This window comes from Callospermophilus lateralis, chromosome 17 (assembly GCF_048772815.1).
Source record: "Callospermophilus lateralis isolate mCalLat2 chromosome 17, mCalLat2.hap1, whole genome shotgun sequence".
NCBI lineage: Eukaryota > Metazoa > Chordata > Mammalia > Rodentia > Sciuridae > Callospermophilus > Callospermophilus lateralis.
Window position 1 is genome coordinate 55559388 of NC_135321.1, and position 16611 is coordinate 55575998.

Consider the following 16611-nt stretch of genomic DNA (forward strand, 5'->3'; position numbering starts at 1 on the left):
TCAACATCATTTTTGTTCACTATTCTTAGTGAATTTTAAGTAAGCCAAAACATTTCATTCATTATTGGTGTCTTTAAAAACAAGTATGCATTTGAAAATAAAAATGATTTAAACACACTTTCAGTTATCTGAAATCTTTGGTAAACATTTCATTAGTTTATGATTTGAAGAGAATTAATAGATTCTTTCTAATTTTGATTTTAAAAAATAAAAAAGGCTTTTATAATTTTTATTGTGATAAAATATACATGATAATTTATCATTTCAGCCATTTCTAAGTATCCAAATCAGGGACATTAAATACATTCACAAGCCATGTAATTATCTATTCCCCAAACATGTTCATCATTCTGCAATTAACCTCTGTACCTTTTAAACAAAAGGTACAAAACCTCACTTCTCTATCCTCCACCCAGATCCTGGCAACCTTTATTTTATTTTCTATGAATTTGCTATCAGTAAATATCACATCTAAACGGAATGATACAACATTTGCTCTTCTGTGTATTTTACTTCTGGTGTAATTCACTAAGCATGGTATTTTCAAGATCAATTCATATTGTAGCATATATCAAAATCCATTCCTTTTTGTGGCTGAATTATTTCCATTAAGTATATAGACTGATTTTGTTTATTAATCAATTGATGGAAACTTGGATTATTTCCACATTTCTTCTTTTGTAAAGACTGCTGCTATGAATGTTCATGCACAAGTATCTATTCAAGTTTTAAGGGCTTTTGATCCAAATTGGATTCAACTCCTAGTACATTGCACATTGGAGATCAAGTTCAATATAAGCATGAGGAACTCATCTAGAGAGTTATTATTGCTCAGAGAAAATGTCACCTTTATTAGGTGTTTATCCATACTTTGCCCATTATATTTATATATATTCAGTTAATATTTGTTTGATTTAATTAAGCTGAAAGTTCTCTCTGTTTTTACATTTTTTGTGTGTGGTTTACTATTATATTTGCCATTAACATAAATCCAAGAAAACCATGTTTGTGGGTGTGGCTGATTTATACTAATTAAAAGCAAAATTAACAGGAAAAAAAGAAATGCCATCTAGTAACTGGCGTTGTTATACCAACCATGGGAAGTTTGCCAGGGCTAGTAGGTTCAGAATCAAAATCTGTACTCATCTTGCTTATTATACATTACTATTATTATCCCTAAGCCTCCCTCTCTCCTCAGTTCATCTTAACACAATACAGACTTTACAGTACATATCAATCTTCAGTGCTTATGGGAATTAAAGCTTAGCTGTGACTCCACATGTGGGACTTCGAGGGACAATGAGCAGCACTTTCACATCTCCTTACTTCTAAGCAAGAGGTTTCAGGTTTCCTGGCCACTCACCATGTGCAGTATGTTGGTACTTCACCCCACTGGCTAACCTCTTTTCCTTTTGTTTTCTTCAATTTTTCTATTATCTCTACTTGATTCTTCTTGGTCTGCATTTTTACTTTTGAATACATTCATTTCTACAAACTTTTGTAAAGTTATAGCTTTGCCCAGCAAATGAGAACTGCTTGCCTACATTATTCACTGTCTTGCCCCTACATATTCTCCCCTGGGCCTCTTTCTCTTTTCCTGAAGATATTCAGAACTTTCCCAAATTATCAAGTTGGTGCTTTTTCCCGTATTCCCTGTTCTAACACAAATGATTATTAAAAATGTACCAGGACCTTTTCATTTGTGCAGTATGAAGACCTTGGATAGTGTTGAACAATTTCCCATGTAGTAAATGGTTTTACTGATGGTATTTTTGAGGATAACTACTTAGTCATCCTTTAGTATCCTTAGGGAATTGGTGTGAGGACATCATCCTTCAGTAACCTCAGGGGATTGATATGAGAACATCCCCTTGGACTCAAAAATTCTCTGATGATCTTGTCCCTTCCATAAAATGATGTGCCTATGCATAAAAATACTCTTCCCTGTAGAGCATGGTATTCATTCATACCTATGCTGTTGAGAGGGAGGAGAGGTTTCATCCTAGATCCCCATAAGATCTTCATAAGATTTCTCATTAGAAACTCTGGAATGCAGTGTATCAAGTGGGTTGATACATTCAAAACAATAAAGGACAAAACATGTAATCCAAGAATGCTGGTTCTAACCAGTAAAAGTGTCCTTCCCATGGGGACAAGAAATGGAGGTGTTCTCAAGCTACTGTGACAGAATACCTTTAACTGGGTAATTTATTGACAGAAATTAATTTACACATTTCTGTATACTGGCAAGTTCAAGGTCAAAGCATTGTGTTGGTGTATCCTGACAGGATGGAAGAGGCAGAAGGTTGAAACTAATTCACTTAAGCACCTTTTGTTTTTACTTAAATGTTCTGTTAATTGAATGCAGGGCCTTGCAAATATTAGGCTAATGCTCTGTCACAGAGGTACATCTCCAGCCTTTGTATTTTCAGAAAAGATCTTGCTAATGTGCTCAGGCTAGTTTCTATCCTCAGTATCCCAAGTGAATTGACTTTCCTCACACCCACACAAGCTCCTGTCTTATTATAGGAAAATTCAAAGGTAAAATGATTAGATTATGAGAGCCCTAAAATAAGCCAACCTTCCTAGTTTCAGTGCATTGACAGAGTGGGAACTGGACACAGGTGGAATATGAGAGGAGTTGGGTGACAGGGGTCAAGGCTAGGAAAGGAGTTTCTTCCCTGCAGTCCCTCCCCTGGTCTCTGCTTTCTTCCTGCCCCAAGGTAAGAAGCTTTCCTTGGTTGAGCTCTTGGCACATGATCAGTTGCCTCACCTGGAGCCCAGAGGAATGGATTTGGCCATCTGTGGCTGAGACCACTGAAATCATTAGCCCTGGACAAATTTCATTCTCTAAGCTCTTCTTGTTGGCGAGAGTAGATGTTAGTTATAGTGAGGGAAAAAAGCTAACTGAAACAGATTTGGTTTTGAGAACTTGATGATGTTTTGCCCACATCCCAAGACTCTGAGTGAAGCATAATTTAAAAGTGATTGATTAATTAATGTGGTGGAGGAAATTTCAAGAGATCACAGCATTCCATCCTCATCATGGATACAACTATCGGAATTTAGTCTGATTAATGGTGAGAATGGGGTGTAGAACAAACACCTAAAAATTTTTGCAAAGTCTTAATTTCCTCTACTTCAGATTTCTCATGCTTACTTTCCCCATCTTTTGCTTTTATCCTATTGGTGTAATCATATTTAAAGTGTAGCATATGCAGAGACCATATAATTATTGCTTGCTTTTTACATGTTGAACATTATATATTTTAATTATAATATCTAATTCATTTATGTTTAAACTAATTATCGATATTGTTGAAAAAAAACCCACCTGACATGAAGACAGTGGAAAATTGGGTGAATGATAGGTTTGATGATGGAATATTTCTGGAAAACAGGTTGAATAGTCCTGCTTTCAAGCTCAGAGAGAAGATTGTTGGAATGCTTTTGTTGGAATTGTTCATTCTCTCATTTGTCAAATGGGATACAGTAACAGATTAATTTTATTGTTTGATGACACTTTTTATTTTACAAATAAAAGTTCTGTCATCAGTTTAAAAAAAGAGAGAGAGCACAAGGAGAGTGGCAGTGGTGGGGAAGGGGTGACAGACTGTATCATCAGATGATCTGAGAGTCATAACTAGGTGTTTTAGGAGAGAAGGGAGGTGAGAAAGTTTGGAAATGGAAGGAAGGCACCCTGCTCCCATCCAGGCAGGAGGACCCACAGTCCTGAGTTCAGAGGTTTCTAGGGGGACCAGGATCCTCCAGTTAGTGCTTGGCTCTACCTTTCTTTGGATTTCACGAGTCTTTCCATAGATGTCCTCTTTCTGCTCCAGGATTCAACCCAGGGAACTACACTGTGATACATTATCTCATCTCCCCAGTTGTCTTTGTCCTACAACAGCTTGTCAATCTTGTTCTTCATGCCTTTAACAGTTTGAAGGAAAGCCAACCAGGCATCCTGAAAGAATTTTGCCCCAATCTGGCCTTGTCTGATGTTTTTCTTAGGATAAGACTAGAGTTATAGGATTTGGGAAAGAATAGTACAGAGGCAAAGCATATTCTTATCACATAATGTAATTATTATTTAAATCATCAGATTTTGCCTAGATAAGCTTTAAGGTCCTTTTGATTTTTAAAATGCTATGATCATATATTTATAGGGCCACTATATTTTTTATGTAAATATTTCAGTATTTTGAAATTTTAACCTATATTTTCATTCAAATGATAAAAGCAGGTAGGGAAAGCCCACACAATCAATCAACTGCCACAGATTAATTCATGTTTCCTGCATATGTTCTTCACAGAGCTCCATCATTTACAGATTTTTTTTTTTTTTACCAATCTATTAAATATCCCCATGGCTCAGTTAAACCTACCCCATCAGTAAGTCAATAATATTACTATAATAGAAGGAAACAAATGAAAAATCTAATTTTCAGAAAGGATGGGAGAGTATTCAATTATAAGGAAATCAAGAAAGATGCTTCTAGTTCTGGAAACATATGATTCCTTGAGTGAGAACAGGAAGTTTGAGAGAAAGCAAAGGTGAGCAGTGAGAAGAGAGGTAAAAGAAGAAACCCTGGGTCATTAGGCAAACCATCTTATTAAAAAATTTTGTAGTTGTCTTATTTTCTTTGATGCCCACTTAATTTTATATTTGCAATGTAGTTGGGACTTATTCATTGATAATTAATATTGGAATGTTTTCATCATGAATGCAGTATTGAATACACCCAACAACTATACAGTAAACCAGCATTACATTTGTTTTGCATTTATGGTGCTTACACATTCATAGTATAATTTCTTAATTGCAACAATCCTATACATTTTCATTTTGAAAGGGAAGAATTGGAGGGACAGATAAATTGTTGCAGTATATTTAATCCTGAAGCTTTTCCATTTGGCCTGCATACTTATTTTACAGATGTAAAGACAGAAACCTAGAGATGTCAAAACTAGCACTCAGAGGTAGTTGGTGGCAGAGCATGGAAATAAACTCTGATTCTCTAGTCCTTTCAGCCTGCTTGCTGAATTACTTAGAGTAATAATAAATCAGAGAGTAAATGCTCACATGGTACTCAACATGGGTTAGGATTAGTGCTGCTTAAGCATTTCATGTGTATGAATTCATTTATTTTCAAAATACCCTATGAGGTGGGTATCCCTAATAACCAGTGATGAAAGTGAAATACATAGAAATTTAACTATTTGCCAGATATTAAACATCTAGTATGTTAGTCAGCTGTCTATTACTATAATTTCTGAGACAGTCAACTTTTTAAAAATCTTTGAACATCAATTTTATTATACAAAAGCAAGAAACCAATTTTTTTTTTTTTTTTTTTTTTAAGAAACATCTCTGCCATCCCAGAAGCATGGGAAAACAGACAGAACAGGGCAGGGGGATGTGTCCCAGGAAAAACAGTCTCTGATGTCTCTCACAGTTGGGGGCAGAAGAGTCCAGGTCGATCCGAGGTGCCCCTAGATGGATTGGTGCAGAGAAGCCTAAGCCATATCCCTACCTGGATCCTGCAGCTGTTAAGAGTCCCTGTGCCTCATGCCTACCCCATGATGTCAGAATCCACAGAGCAGAGGTTCCAATGGCTGGTTGTCTATTAATTTTGTCTGTCGCAGCTCTGCATTTACATTGGTACTACTCTGTTTTTGAATCTCCCACGTTTTGACCCTCCTTGGATGGGAGCCACTGTTCTGCTGACACAGGGCATGCAACAACACAGTTGTTGAAAGCAGGCAGCGATCCTCCTGGTCACCCTCTTCCATGCTTTGTTGTTGTCCTGGGGTTGCCCTCTGGAGGTATCTTGGGAGAAATTGCTGCCATCTGCTGCTGAGACTTCCCTAATGAAGACTGTACTGGAGTTGGGCATGTGGGACCCAGAGTCATGCTGGGAGGCACATAGGTAGTGGAGATCAGTGAGAGTCAGGCTGAATCTTCTGTTGCCCTTGTTTCCTGGCTGCTTGGCTTCCTCAGGCAGCTGATGCTCACAGGACAAGGGGAAGGTGTGGAGTACAGGCTCACTAGAACACTTTTGGGGAAGGTCAGGGAAATTGGAATGATCCGTGGGTTGTAGGTGAGGCCAAACCCTCTGACACCCAGGCTTCACCTGGATCTTGAAGCCCTGGCTCACCTGGTGCTGGAGAATCAGGTATGTGGCCATGAAATCATCAAACTTTCTATTGGCTAGGGACACCCAGATCCTGTATGGGTTATAACCCATGTCAAACAGGATTGTCATTAGTGCTGGGTCTGGGCGTTTGGGTTGTGGCTCACTAAATCGATGGGCAGAATACTCTTCACCTTCCTTCAGCCATGGGTGCTGAAGGATCTCCTCTACTGAGGGCCGATGTGCAGGGTTCTTGTTCAGCATTTTACGGATGAGTCTTCTTGCTTGGGTGGGAACATGATCAGGAATGTGGTACCTTGCCTCCACAATCTGCGTCGCCAGGTCCCAAGGGAAGATCTTCCTAAATGGGCGTCTCCCTGACAACATATAAAACAGAATGACACCTAGGCTCCAGGCATCCACCAGGGGGCCCTCATATTCTTCCCGCTGGATGATTTCGGGGGCAACATAAGGGAGAGTGCCTTGGAACCCACTGAGTTTCTGCCCAGGTCTGAATTTCATGCTTATGCCAAAGTCAAGGAGTTTGATGTTGCCTCTGGCATCCAGCATGATGTTCTCGACCTTCAGGTCTCGGTGTGCGATGTCTTTCTTGTGGCAATGGCCCACCGCACACACAATCTGCCTGAATAGTCTTCGGGCCTCTTCTTCCTGCATGCCACCTGACTTTATGTAGTCATGTAGCTGTCCCCCATCTGCATGTTCCATCACAATGTAAATATGTTGACCAGTTTCAATAACCTGAAATAGCTGGATCACATTGGGATGTTCCAGGTCCATCATCACATTTGCTTCAGAGTGTCCCGAGAAGTTCTTTTTTTCCTTTGAAAGGACTTTCACCGCCACCTCCACCCCCGTGAGGAGATGGCGGGCTAGTTTTACCTGGGAAAACCCACCATGTCCAATGGCCCTTAGAACCTCATAACGGTCTGTGAAGGCCGTCTCATCAGAGGAGCTGGACCCCTGCAACACTATACTAGTCTGACTCCTCTTGCTACACATCCTAGTCAGGAACCCCAACTAAGGATGCTAGCTAAAAAGAAATACATAAAAAAGTAAATGAATAAATAAATAAATGAAGCCAAAACAATTGATCAAAATCAAAAAGGAACCAGTATCCAAAGTCCATAGCCACCAACCGCCAAACGCCAACAACCAAACGCACTATCTGGGAGTCCAACAGGTCACCATGAAGAGCTTCCTGTACTTATGGACTAAAACTCAGCCCAAGCCAACCTCTTCTATGCCCAGTATTTGAAATTCCCTCATAATGGCTTTTTGTGAGGTCAGAGCAAGAAATAGTGCAGTCAGGCCTGGACATAACCCCCAGCAGTCATCTCCAGCTGGGACATTTTTCACTTTCAGAGTGAGAGTGAAAAAGAACCCCGGAAGCTTTTGCTTTAGTGGATTATGATTGGAAATTAAAATTTGTACAATATTTCATTGGACTTTTCATTTTAATTTGAAAACTCTTAACAATTTTAGGCTTTGAAAGACCTCAAAATACCTCTACTCCAGGTATCCAATTCCTTTTTTTCCAGTGCCAAATACCTAGTGTCAAGGATAGTAGTACCTCACTCATATCATGATGCTCCAGAATACTTTAAATTATCTCTAGATTACTTTTAATGCCTAGTGCAATAGAAATGCTATGCAAATAGTTGTTTCACAGTATTGTTTCAGGAAATAGCAACCAGAAAAAGTCTGTACACATTTAGTAGATATGCAACTCTTTTTTAAAACATATTTTCTATACATGTTGGTTGAATCTAAAATGTGGAACCCATGGATAAACAGTAAAAATATGAAATAAAAATCTTATGTAGCAAAAGTATTTTAAGGTTAATAGTTCACCTGGATTATTTTTAGGAGTCAAGGTATTTTTCCCAGAAGGATGGCAGTCCTGGTTGGTACTGATTCATGAAGATGATGAATTTAGCCTTCTATCCTTGAGGGATAAACCTGGAGCTCACAGGTACACAGTCACCCCTGGTCACCTAAATAGAGGAGGCTCTTCTTCCTCCATGCTGCATTTTTATAAATTCTTATTCTCTGTAGAATATATTCTGTGTTCATATCAACCTTGTTTCCTATGTATAAATGATTGTGGGTCTCTGGAAGCAGGAGATGGGTAGGTTGCAGAAAATGTCTCTCAGTGTGCCAGGCTTTGCAGGTGACAGTGAGTCCTAATGTTTTCTTACGTGAATGACTGTTAGAGCTAATGGAGGCCTTATGAAAATGATTCTGATTAAAGCTCTGGTTTGCTCAAAGCTTATTGACCCAGTATAATAGAGTGTAATTCAGTGGAATCAGTGAATTTATATCCTTACAGTTAATATCATCAGTTATGTTCTTGAGAATGAAGAAACCATGAATGTTTCCTATTTTTATTTCTTTCTTACTTTTCCTTTTTTTTTTACTTATTCCCTAACCTCAGAGAGAATTTTTATGAAGGCATTGCAGAAATTAAAGAGAAAAAATCCAGTTTTAGAAATCCATGTTACCTACTCCCTATTAAACACCATGTCGGTTGGTAACTATTCTTTAAGTGAAGAATAATGCAAAATAAGGGCAGTAGAGGTTGTTTTATTCACAGGACACAATGCTTTTAACCACTTGAGGATTGTGATGGCTGTAACAGTAATGTGAACAGAATTACTATTCTTGTGACTGGAAAGTGGTTCAAACTAGGAAGGGAGGGAGAAAGAGAAGGTGGAAAAGAATAGAGGCAAATCTAAGGCAATCTTCTGAAGCAGTCATTAAAGTAAAACAGACATATTTGTTTGCAAGGCCGTAGTATTCAACAGAGTCCCAGGGTCTAATTTCATTAGCATCCTTTCAACAAAACCTTTTCCTGAAAAGAATAAACTGCACCAAACAGATTTATATTTTTTAGTAGCAACACAATCTAGCAATTTATTTGAATATTTTTGCTTCTGTTTAGTTTTAAACTAAAAAAAACGTTAGACCACTGACCTGGGAGAGCTTATCACCACTAGGGCTTTTTTGATGGTTCATGTGGTTTCTGATTCCCAGAAAAAGATGCAGAGAATATTTTAAAGGCTTAAGACTTAGGAGGTATGCGCTGGAAGCCCATAACTTCCTGGAACTATGTAGGGAAGGACCAATAATGAGATATACGGGTGATGCTTCAGACTTGTAGGTTAACAAGCCCTTTTTAAAAGTATTTTTCTAATGAGATGTTGTGGGTGGGCAATAGACCCCCCCCCCACCAACTTTAGTTGCCCTCCAGTAAAAGGAAAATGTAAAGAAAAGAAGATCAGACAAAAGGAGGAAAGATATTTAGCTCCTTTAAGGGAAGTGAGATCTTTTGCTTAAATCTGATGTGTATTTTATTCAGTCGCTTGGTAGATAGGAAGGAGAGGGAGTTCCTCTGACCCTGTGCCTGCTATACCCAGAATAGCTGCACTAAATATGATCTTGCTTAACAAAATATTGTGACTACAAAAGTATAATTTGTTTCTTGAATAACTACCCTAAATTGTTCAGTTAATCAAGCATGGAGGCAAGGGAAAAACTTCCTACAGCAATAGTTGCTTTACTAGAGAAGATTTATCAACAGGTGTTGATGAGATGATGTGTTAGAGCAATATTGTTTAACTCAGTGCTTCTTTACACTGTAGAGTACCTCCCTTCTGTAGTTAAATCACAAAAGTCCAACTTTGCATTTGCAGGTACCTTTTAACACCTGTCTTTTCTTTATCTTCAGTAATTTCTGATAGGATGGTGTATTAGTCAGCTTTTCATCACTGTGACAAAATACCTGATAAAAACAACTTAATGGTGGAAATATTTATTTTGGCTCATTATTTCAAAGGTTTCAGTCCCATGGTCACTTGGCTGCATTATTTCTGGGCTTGAGTGAAGGCAGAGCATCATGGCAGGGAGGGTGTTGGTGGTACAAAGCCGCTTACCTCGTGGCTGCCTGAAAATAGAGAAAGAAAAATAAAAAGGGGTCAGGGATAAAATAAACACTTCAAAGGCACTCGCCTATGACTTACTTCTTCTGAGTAGGCCTCATCTCCTAAAGGTTCCTTCACCTTCCAGTAGCAGCCACCATCTGGAGACCAAGCCTTCAACACAAGGACCTTTGGGGGACGTTTCAGATATAAACTATAACAGATGGGCATTATGTCCCACAGACATGGGGAATACAGACTCCCATGCAAATTTGCACTAGCTTGTACATGAAAAGCATATTGCTAGCATATATATTGTGTGAGTTCTTAGGAGAGCCCTATCTCAATTCATATTTTTAATGCAACAATCATTGCTGATGTGGTCTGGAACCTCAGTTAAGCAAAGAAATAGCCATCCTGTATAATAAGGTTGGAAATAAGACTCTTAGGAATAAATATTCCTATTCATGGACACAGACTAAAATATGACCTTGAGACCTACCTTTGAAGATCAAGTTTGATAGAAATAGGTGTGCCTCTCAGTGTCTATTTAATGTTGCACACCATATGCCATAAATCCACAAGGAGAAGAGGAAAAAAGTTGGGGATCATCTCTTTGCTCTTGTGCTGGAGGTCACCAAAGTAGTTGGCTTTCACAGTTGCTCAGATTTCTTCTCCAAAGAATTATTGACTTGCTTCTGCAGTGGTGACAGGCACTTGAATGAACTGCTCAATTTGGAGCACAGTAAATGACTTTAGGGAGCATCAAGGCGGGGGGGTGTCTTACATTTGTGAAACGTGAGCATCTAGGAAAGAGATCACCATTCCAAAATATGACTGAAAAAATGGCATTTTCAAGGAAACTGAACTTGACTCAGGAGGCAGTAGAGTGAGCAACTGATGAAGCTTCAGAAGAGAATATAGAAAGGAGCTGGACTGAAATAATGAGCCTGAGGCTGCAGGTTTCTCTCTGCCTGTGACCATGATTTATTTGGTGAGGGAGCCTATCACTCCAAGTCTCTGCTGAGTAGGCTGATCCTTTTCATTCCAGCGTGCTCTGCTGGGGACCTCTGGGGCAAAGCAGGGTTGAGCCAGAGTTGTATCTATAGGTGCAGGGCTTTGCTGCCACAACTACTGGAGAGTGACTGCTACCTGCTTAGTATGACATGGCATGAAACAATAGCCAGGTATGAGAAGTGAAATTTGACATGTGTTGGGCTGATGTATGTGTAACTGGCCCAGAAGATTTCCTGAAAGTTGGACCTACTGCTCAGGCTAAAGTTTTTCTGGTTCTGGAGGATTGAATGAAAGGTATGACTTTTGTTTTGCCCCTCCACCAGCCTGCAAATACACTGCTTTTTATGACTTCTAAAGCTATCTGTAGATATTCTATAATTAGGAAAAATCATGAAATTCTATGAACCCATAGTCAAATGTGCATGGCTCAAAGATCCAGTGCCCCTTGTTCTGCACTAGTGTTCTCAATGCAAATCCAGGCAATGTCCTTGTTGATCATCTTTTTTTTTTGCTGTACCCCAGTAGCAGTGATTAATTTCAGTTAGCAACTGCAAGCATTTTCCTAACCTCTAGGAAGAAGACTCACAGACTGTACTTACTGAACAAATAATACTCTACTAATGTTAAGACATAGATTTATGGCTTCTAGCACAAACTTCATTGACAGTCCCTGCTGTGTGTTATAATTGACATTTTCCTTTGGTGTTCTTAAATGGTTCTGCCTCAGTTAATGTCATTAAGTTCCAGAATTTAAAAAGAGTTACTGTTAAATGTTGAAAATTGCTTTTGATTATTTTGGCCATTAAAGTACCATGTGAGATGAGATCATAGGAAATTTCAGGTAATCCATCCACTTATGTTCACACTGGATTTAGATTTATAAAGCCCTGCCCAAAGCAGAAGAAACATACTTCCTGGAAAGGATTGCTATCAGATATTTATGTGTCTGAATGCTGAGTGCAATGTATACATGTGTAGATTCTGTCCTCTTTTCTTACTTGAGTTTGGTTTCTAAATACCTTTATAACACTGAAAAGCAAGCATTCAAGAAGAATTGACTGTCCTGCTATGAGGGTGAAACATTCTTTAATTCTTTAAAGGTCTGATCAATCCTGAATATATATGTTAATTTTTTAGTACCAAGCCAGTACCACTATAGGATTGAATTGAGCAAGACCCAGAACAAGATAAAAGGCAGAACCAGTGGCTGCAAAGACAAGTATCAAGTCATTAGATGCCTAGAGTGTAGGTGACAAATACTAGTAAGAGAGATCAGTGAGCCTGGGAGAAGCTCAGTCTACTTGTTTCTCCTTGTGGAAACCATCTCTGCATGTTCTTTGTCTGTAATTCTCTTAAGGTGGCCCCTGGTCCAGCCAGCTTCAGCATTCTCTGAGATCTTGCAAGAAATGCAAAATCCCAGGCCCCAGCTCAGATATATTGAGTCAGAAACTCTGGGCAATGTTGTTTTAACAAGTCTTCTGGTTCTTTGCATGTGTTCTAAAGTTTGAGTACCAGTAAGGGGCATGCCCCAATAGAAGAGAGGTTATGGTGATTTCATGGACCAATTTTTTCATGATCACAATCCTCAGCCTAAGATTAGGATAAGAGATGACCACATATTTTTACCCACCAATTTGAAAGCTATTTAATAGGTTTGGGGAGTAGATTTTATAATTCCAAAATTTTCTATTAAAATCTGAAATGTCAAAGGATCCTCTGGAAGTTTCCTTTGAGGACCAAAATGAAAATGAAATATACAAAACAGTCTGGCATTTGCTTTTGTACTGTGTCACCCAGAGTGTTTCTTATCTTGCCACAAAAGAGAAAGTTTGCAAATGTGGGCATCCCATTTCTAGTGTAGATGACAGGACCAGTGTTCTCTAGGTGTAGGTGAGAGAGAGAGAGAGAGAGAGAGAGAGAGAGAGAGAGAGAGAGAGATGGATGTATGTTGCTGGGCCAGAACATCTAGTTTCTGTACTGGCAAAAGTTGGTCTCAGGCCCTGTCACATTCACATATGATTATTTTGGCCATTAAATGAATTACAGATTATCCCCTTTTCACATGCCTTCTGGACTACTAGGCAAAGCAAGAATTTTGACTTATGCAAAAAAGTCATAGTGCTGCCTCAAATCTCTGAACTAAATTCTAGAGGTTAAGCCTATTATATATGTTCATTAAAGCTTTTAAGAGATTGTGTATGTTTTTGCATCTGTATAATTTCAGCCGTTAGTTCAACAGCTTTGTTCAATACACGTTTGAGAGCCTACTGCACACAAGGGTGCTCTATTTGTGCTACTTCTTGGCTCTTTGCCTCTGTCTATTTAAAGAAACTTAAGGAAGAAAGAAGAAAAAATATTCAGGTTCCTTTTCTTCCTATAGGAGCACCAAGTTCAGTCACTCATTTCCTGCCAGATGCTCTGGGAATATAGTGATGGTTCTGGAAAATGGAAGCTGAGTGCATTCTTCCAGCCTTGGAGGACACTTACATTAACTCTTCTGATGGCCAAGTGTTGACTGTGAAGAGAACACATGCCTCTCAAAAGAAATTTTTTTTTTTTTTTTTGTAAATTGACCTATTAACCTTCCTGAGCCTGAAAGAGTATGACAGAAGAGAAATCTCAGCTGTGCACTGAAATTTCCAGAATCCAAATCACTTCCTGTGATTTGAGAGTGAATTGAGGATTGTTTTCAGGGCTAACAGTGATTTGGGTTTTAAATTGAAAGCAGCCACTTATTTAGAGTGAGGATCAAGAGGTTTCATGTTGGCTAAGTCCCTTATTTTAAAATAATGAAAGAGATCCATAGAATCACTATAATTTTGCAGTTCACGGATTTTTCTTATGCTTTTATGTCAGTTGTGTATGTGTGTATGTGTGCATGCATGTATGCATGCCATGTCTTACAGGAAATTGGGTAGAAAAATTGCTTAGGAAATTCATACTGGTAATGTTTGGCACAAGATAGCATATATTGATTGGCTATTTGCCTGCCTACCTATCTACTAGGAAAGAAAGAAAATGAATGAAAAGGGAGGAAGGAAGGATGGAAGGAAGGAAGGAAGTGTGGGAGGAATGGAAGAAAGGGAAGAGAAAGAAAGAAAAAGGGAGTAAGCAAAAGTTCTAATGGGTTTGGAACTGAGATTGCAAAGATAGGGTGGGTCTGTGTCAGTATTCCTTGCAACCCCCAGTAATTTAGTTCAGAAGATTACTGGCTCCTGGCATAGGGAAGAAAGAAAGAATGAAGAAAAGCCCATAATTCCAGGAGAAGGAGAGGGTTTCTATAGCACCTTGCCATAGATTGTGCAAAGTTGGATGGAATCCCAAGGAGAGCCCAGAGAACCACATGGCTCAGGCCAAAAGTCAAAACTAACACAGAGTGATATAAAGAAAATTGGCCCCCACACAAATGGCTTACTTTTGCAGAAAATTTGATTTTGTCTTTATTTGCTTATGGTTTGAATTTGTTACAAATTCTTTTCCCTCAAATAGTTGCCCTTCACCCTTGCATTTCAGTGAAGAATATTTTTTCATTGTATTAAAGCAATGACAGAATTTGCATTTCTGTAGACTCCAGCCGTCTGGTTATGTAAATGATGATCATAGACTATATTGTGTTTTCCAGAAGCATGTTTGAAGCTTGTATAGGTAAGTGTTAAATTGGTTTTAGAGCCAGTTTAAAGAATGGCCCTTTGGCCAGGTCCTGCCTGGAGAATGGTTGCATGGAAATACACTGAAAGGTAGGGCAGTAACGCTGCAGATAAGTCTTAGCTAATGGGTGCCCTTTAGTAATCAGGTCATCTGTTACAATCATACAGAATCATTCATCAGCCCTCTCAAGTAGAGCCACCTGACTTTATACCTTCAGAACCAAAATGTCTTCACATTTTTATCCCATTAAAAACAAGCAGGTCCATTTCACACAAAGTCACCTCTCTGGGAAGTTTTTATTTTCTGGCCCTACCCTTCTGATGCAAAAATATTGCTTCTCTTGGATACATAGCTTTTTCCTTTTCAAAATGTGTTTACATAAATAGCCCCATCTAATTCTCTGAGCAATGGTTGAGGTTGACATAGTACCCGTTTTACAGATGGGTAAATTGTGGTTCGGCACAATGCATACTCTTCTTGAATTTTACAGCAAGCAAATAGCAGGGCACAGATTCAGACTCCTGTCCTGGACTAGTTCACTTGACATAACTGTAGGGGGGAAAAACTGAGGTAATCAACTTAAAAATAAAAAAGGTTTAGTTTTGGTTCACAGTTCTGGTGTTTAGTCCAGGGTTGGGAAAAGAGGAAGCTGCTCACCTCACAGAGAATGGGAAGCCAGAATAGAAGGAAGAAGGGCATGGGTCTCAATATTCTCTTCAAAGGCACACCCCTGCATGATCTGAAGACACCCAACTAGGCTGACTTCTTAAAGGTCCTACCACATCCCCATAGCACCATGGGCTAAGGAACAAGCCTTTCACACGTGGCTCTTTGGGGTCATTTCTTCAGAATATGTTATGTCCCCACCAGCAGTATTTTTATTGGGTAACAGTGCCTTTTTGTCACTTCAGGGGTGACCTTTCCCCATCAGGTGCCTAGTGCTCTCCAGAGCTACTCACTTTCCTCCCCTCCTCTGATTATAGTTCTCCATAGTTATGCTATTATTATTATACAGCTGAAACTCATTTATACTTAAGCAGTATCTCAATCTGTATTTTGTATTTTAAGCCTTTTAATTTCTAATGATGGAATAAGTGGTCTTTCTTCCTTAATAAAGGTAATTTCAGGAGCCCTATCGGAGATGGGGAACATCCTTCACAAAGTCCCCTGGATCACTCTGGCTCTTTGATTAGTGAGAACCTAATTTATTTGGTTTTAGGACGACTTAAAGGAACGTGAGGTAAAAGAAGGATTCTTGATTTCTTCCTCTTTCGAAGGCTGCCTGTGGCTGCTGGAGCTCCCAGGAGGGTTTGTTGGAACAGATGAACTTGGGCTCTTCCAAGCCAGCTCCTGTTAGACCTGCTGCTTACCAGGACAGGCTGCTGTGTTTTGATTACGAATTAGGAAAAATCTGTTTCTGCATGGCCACTAGCTCCTGCACTGGGAATGACTAGCTCATGTTCTTTGTCCTGAATAAGCATTTCTAAATTTTTGAAAACATTTCTAAATACTTCTTCAATGATTTAAATTTCTTTATAAGACTTTACTTTAAGAAAAACAAGCATGCACATTGTGCAAGAAAAAGTCAGGGCCATGGTCACTGTTCTGTCTATGGGATGCACATTTGTCACCATGGTTTTGTTGGCACAATGAATATTTAGCAGTAAGTATTTGCATATTACATCATGAAGCTTCCTTCCTGGCCTCACCAAGTTTGTTAGAAAGTGTATGCATCTAAAACATATTGTAAGTAGAGAGCCAAAGGGCTCCTAGTGGAAGCAGGCTCACCGTCAGCTTGCCTCTCTCTGCTCTTGGCTCTTCCCAGTTCTGGAAGCTGGCATGTTCTGTCCCTGTTTCTGGCAGATCAGTGCTAG

The 16611-nt window shown here is 39.1% G+C and overlaps 2 protein-coding genes across 6 annotated transcripts in view; one reads left to right on the plus strand and one right to left on the minus strand.

Moving 5' to 3' along the window:
• Positions 1–16611, plus strand: part of Ptprm (protein tyrosine phosphatase receptor type M) — an 825932-nt gene that overhangs the window by 397660 nt on the left and 411661 nt on the right. The gene's annotated exons all lie outside the window — the stretch shown is intronic.
• LOC143382967 (sperm motility kinase 2B-like) lies at positions 5655–7154 on the minus strand. The gene has a single exon (XM_076837324.2). The coding sequence runs from the start codon at positions 7152–7154 to the stop codon at positions 5655–5657; it is 1500 nt and encodes a 499-aa protein (XP_076693439.2).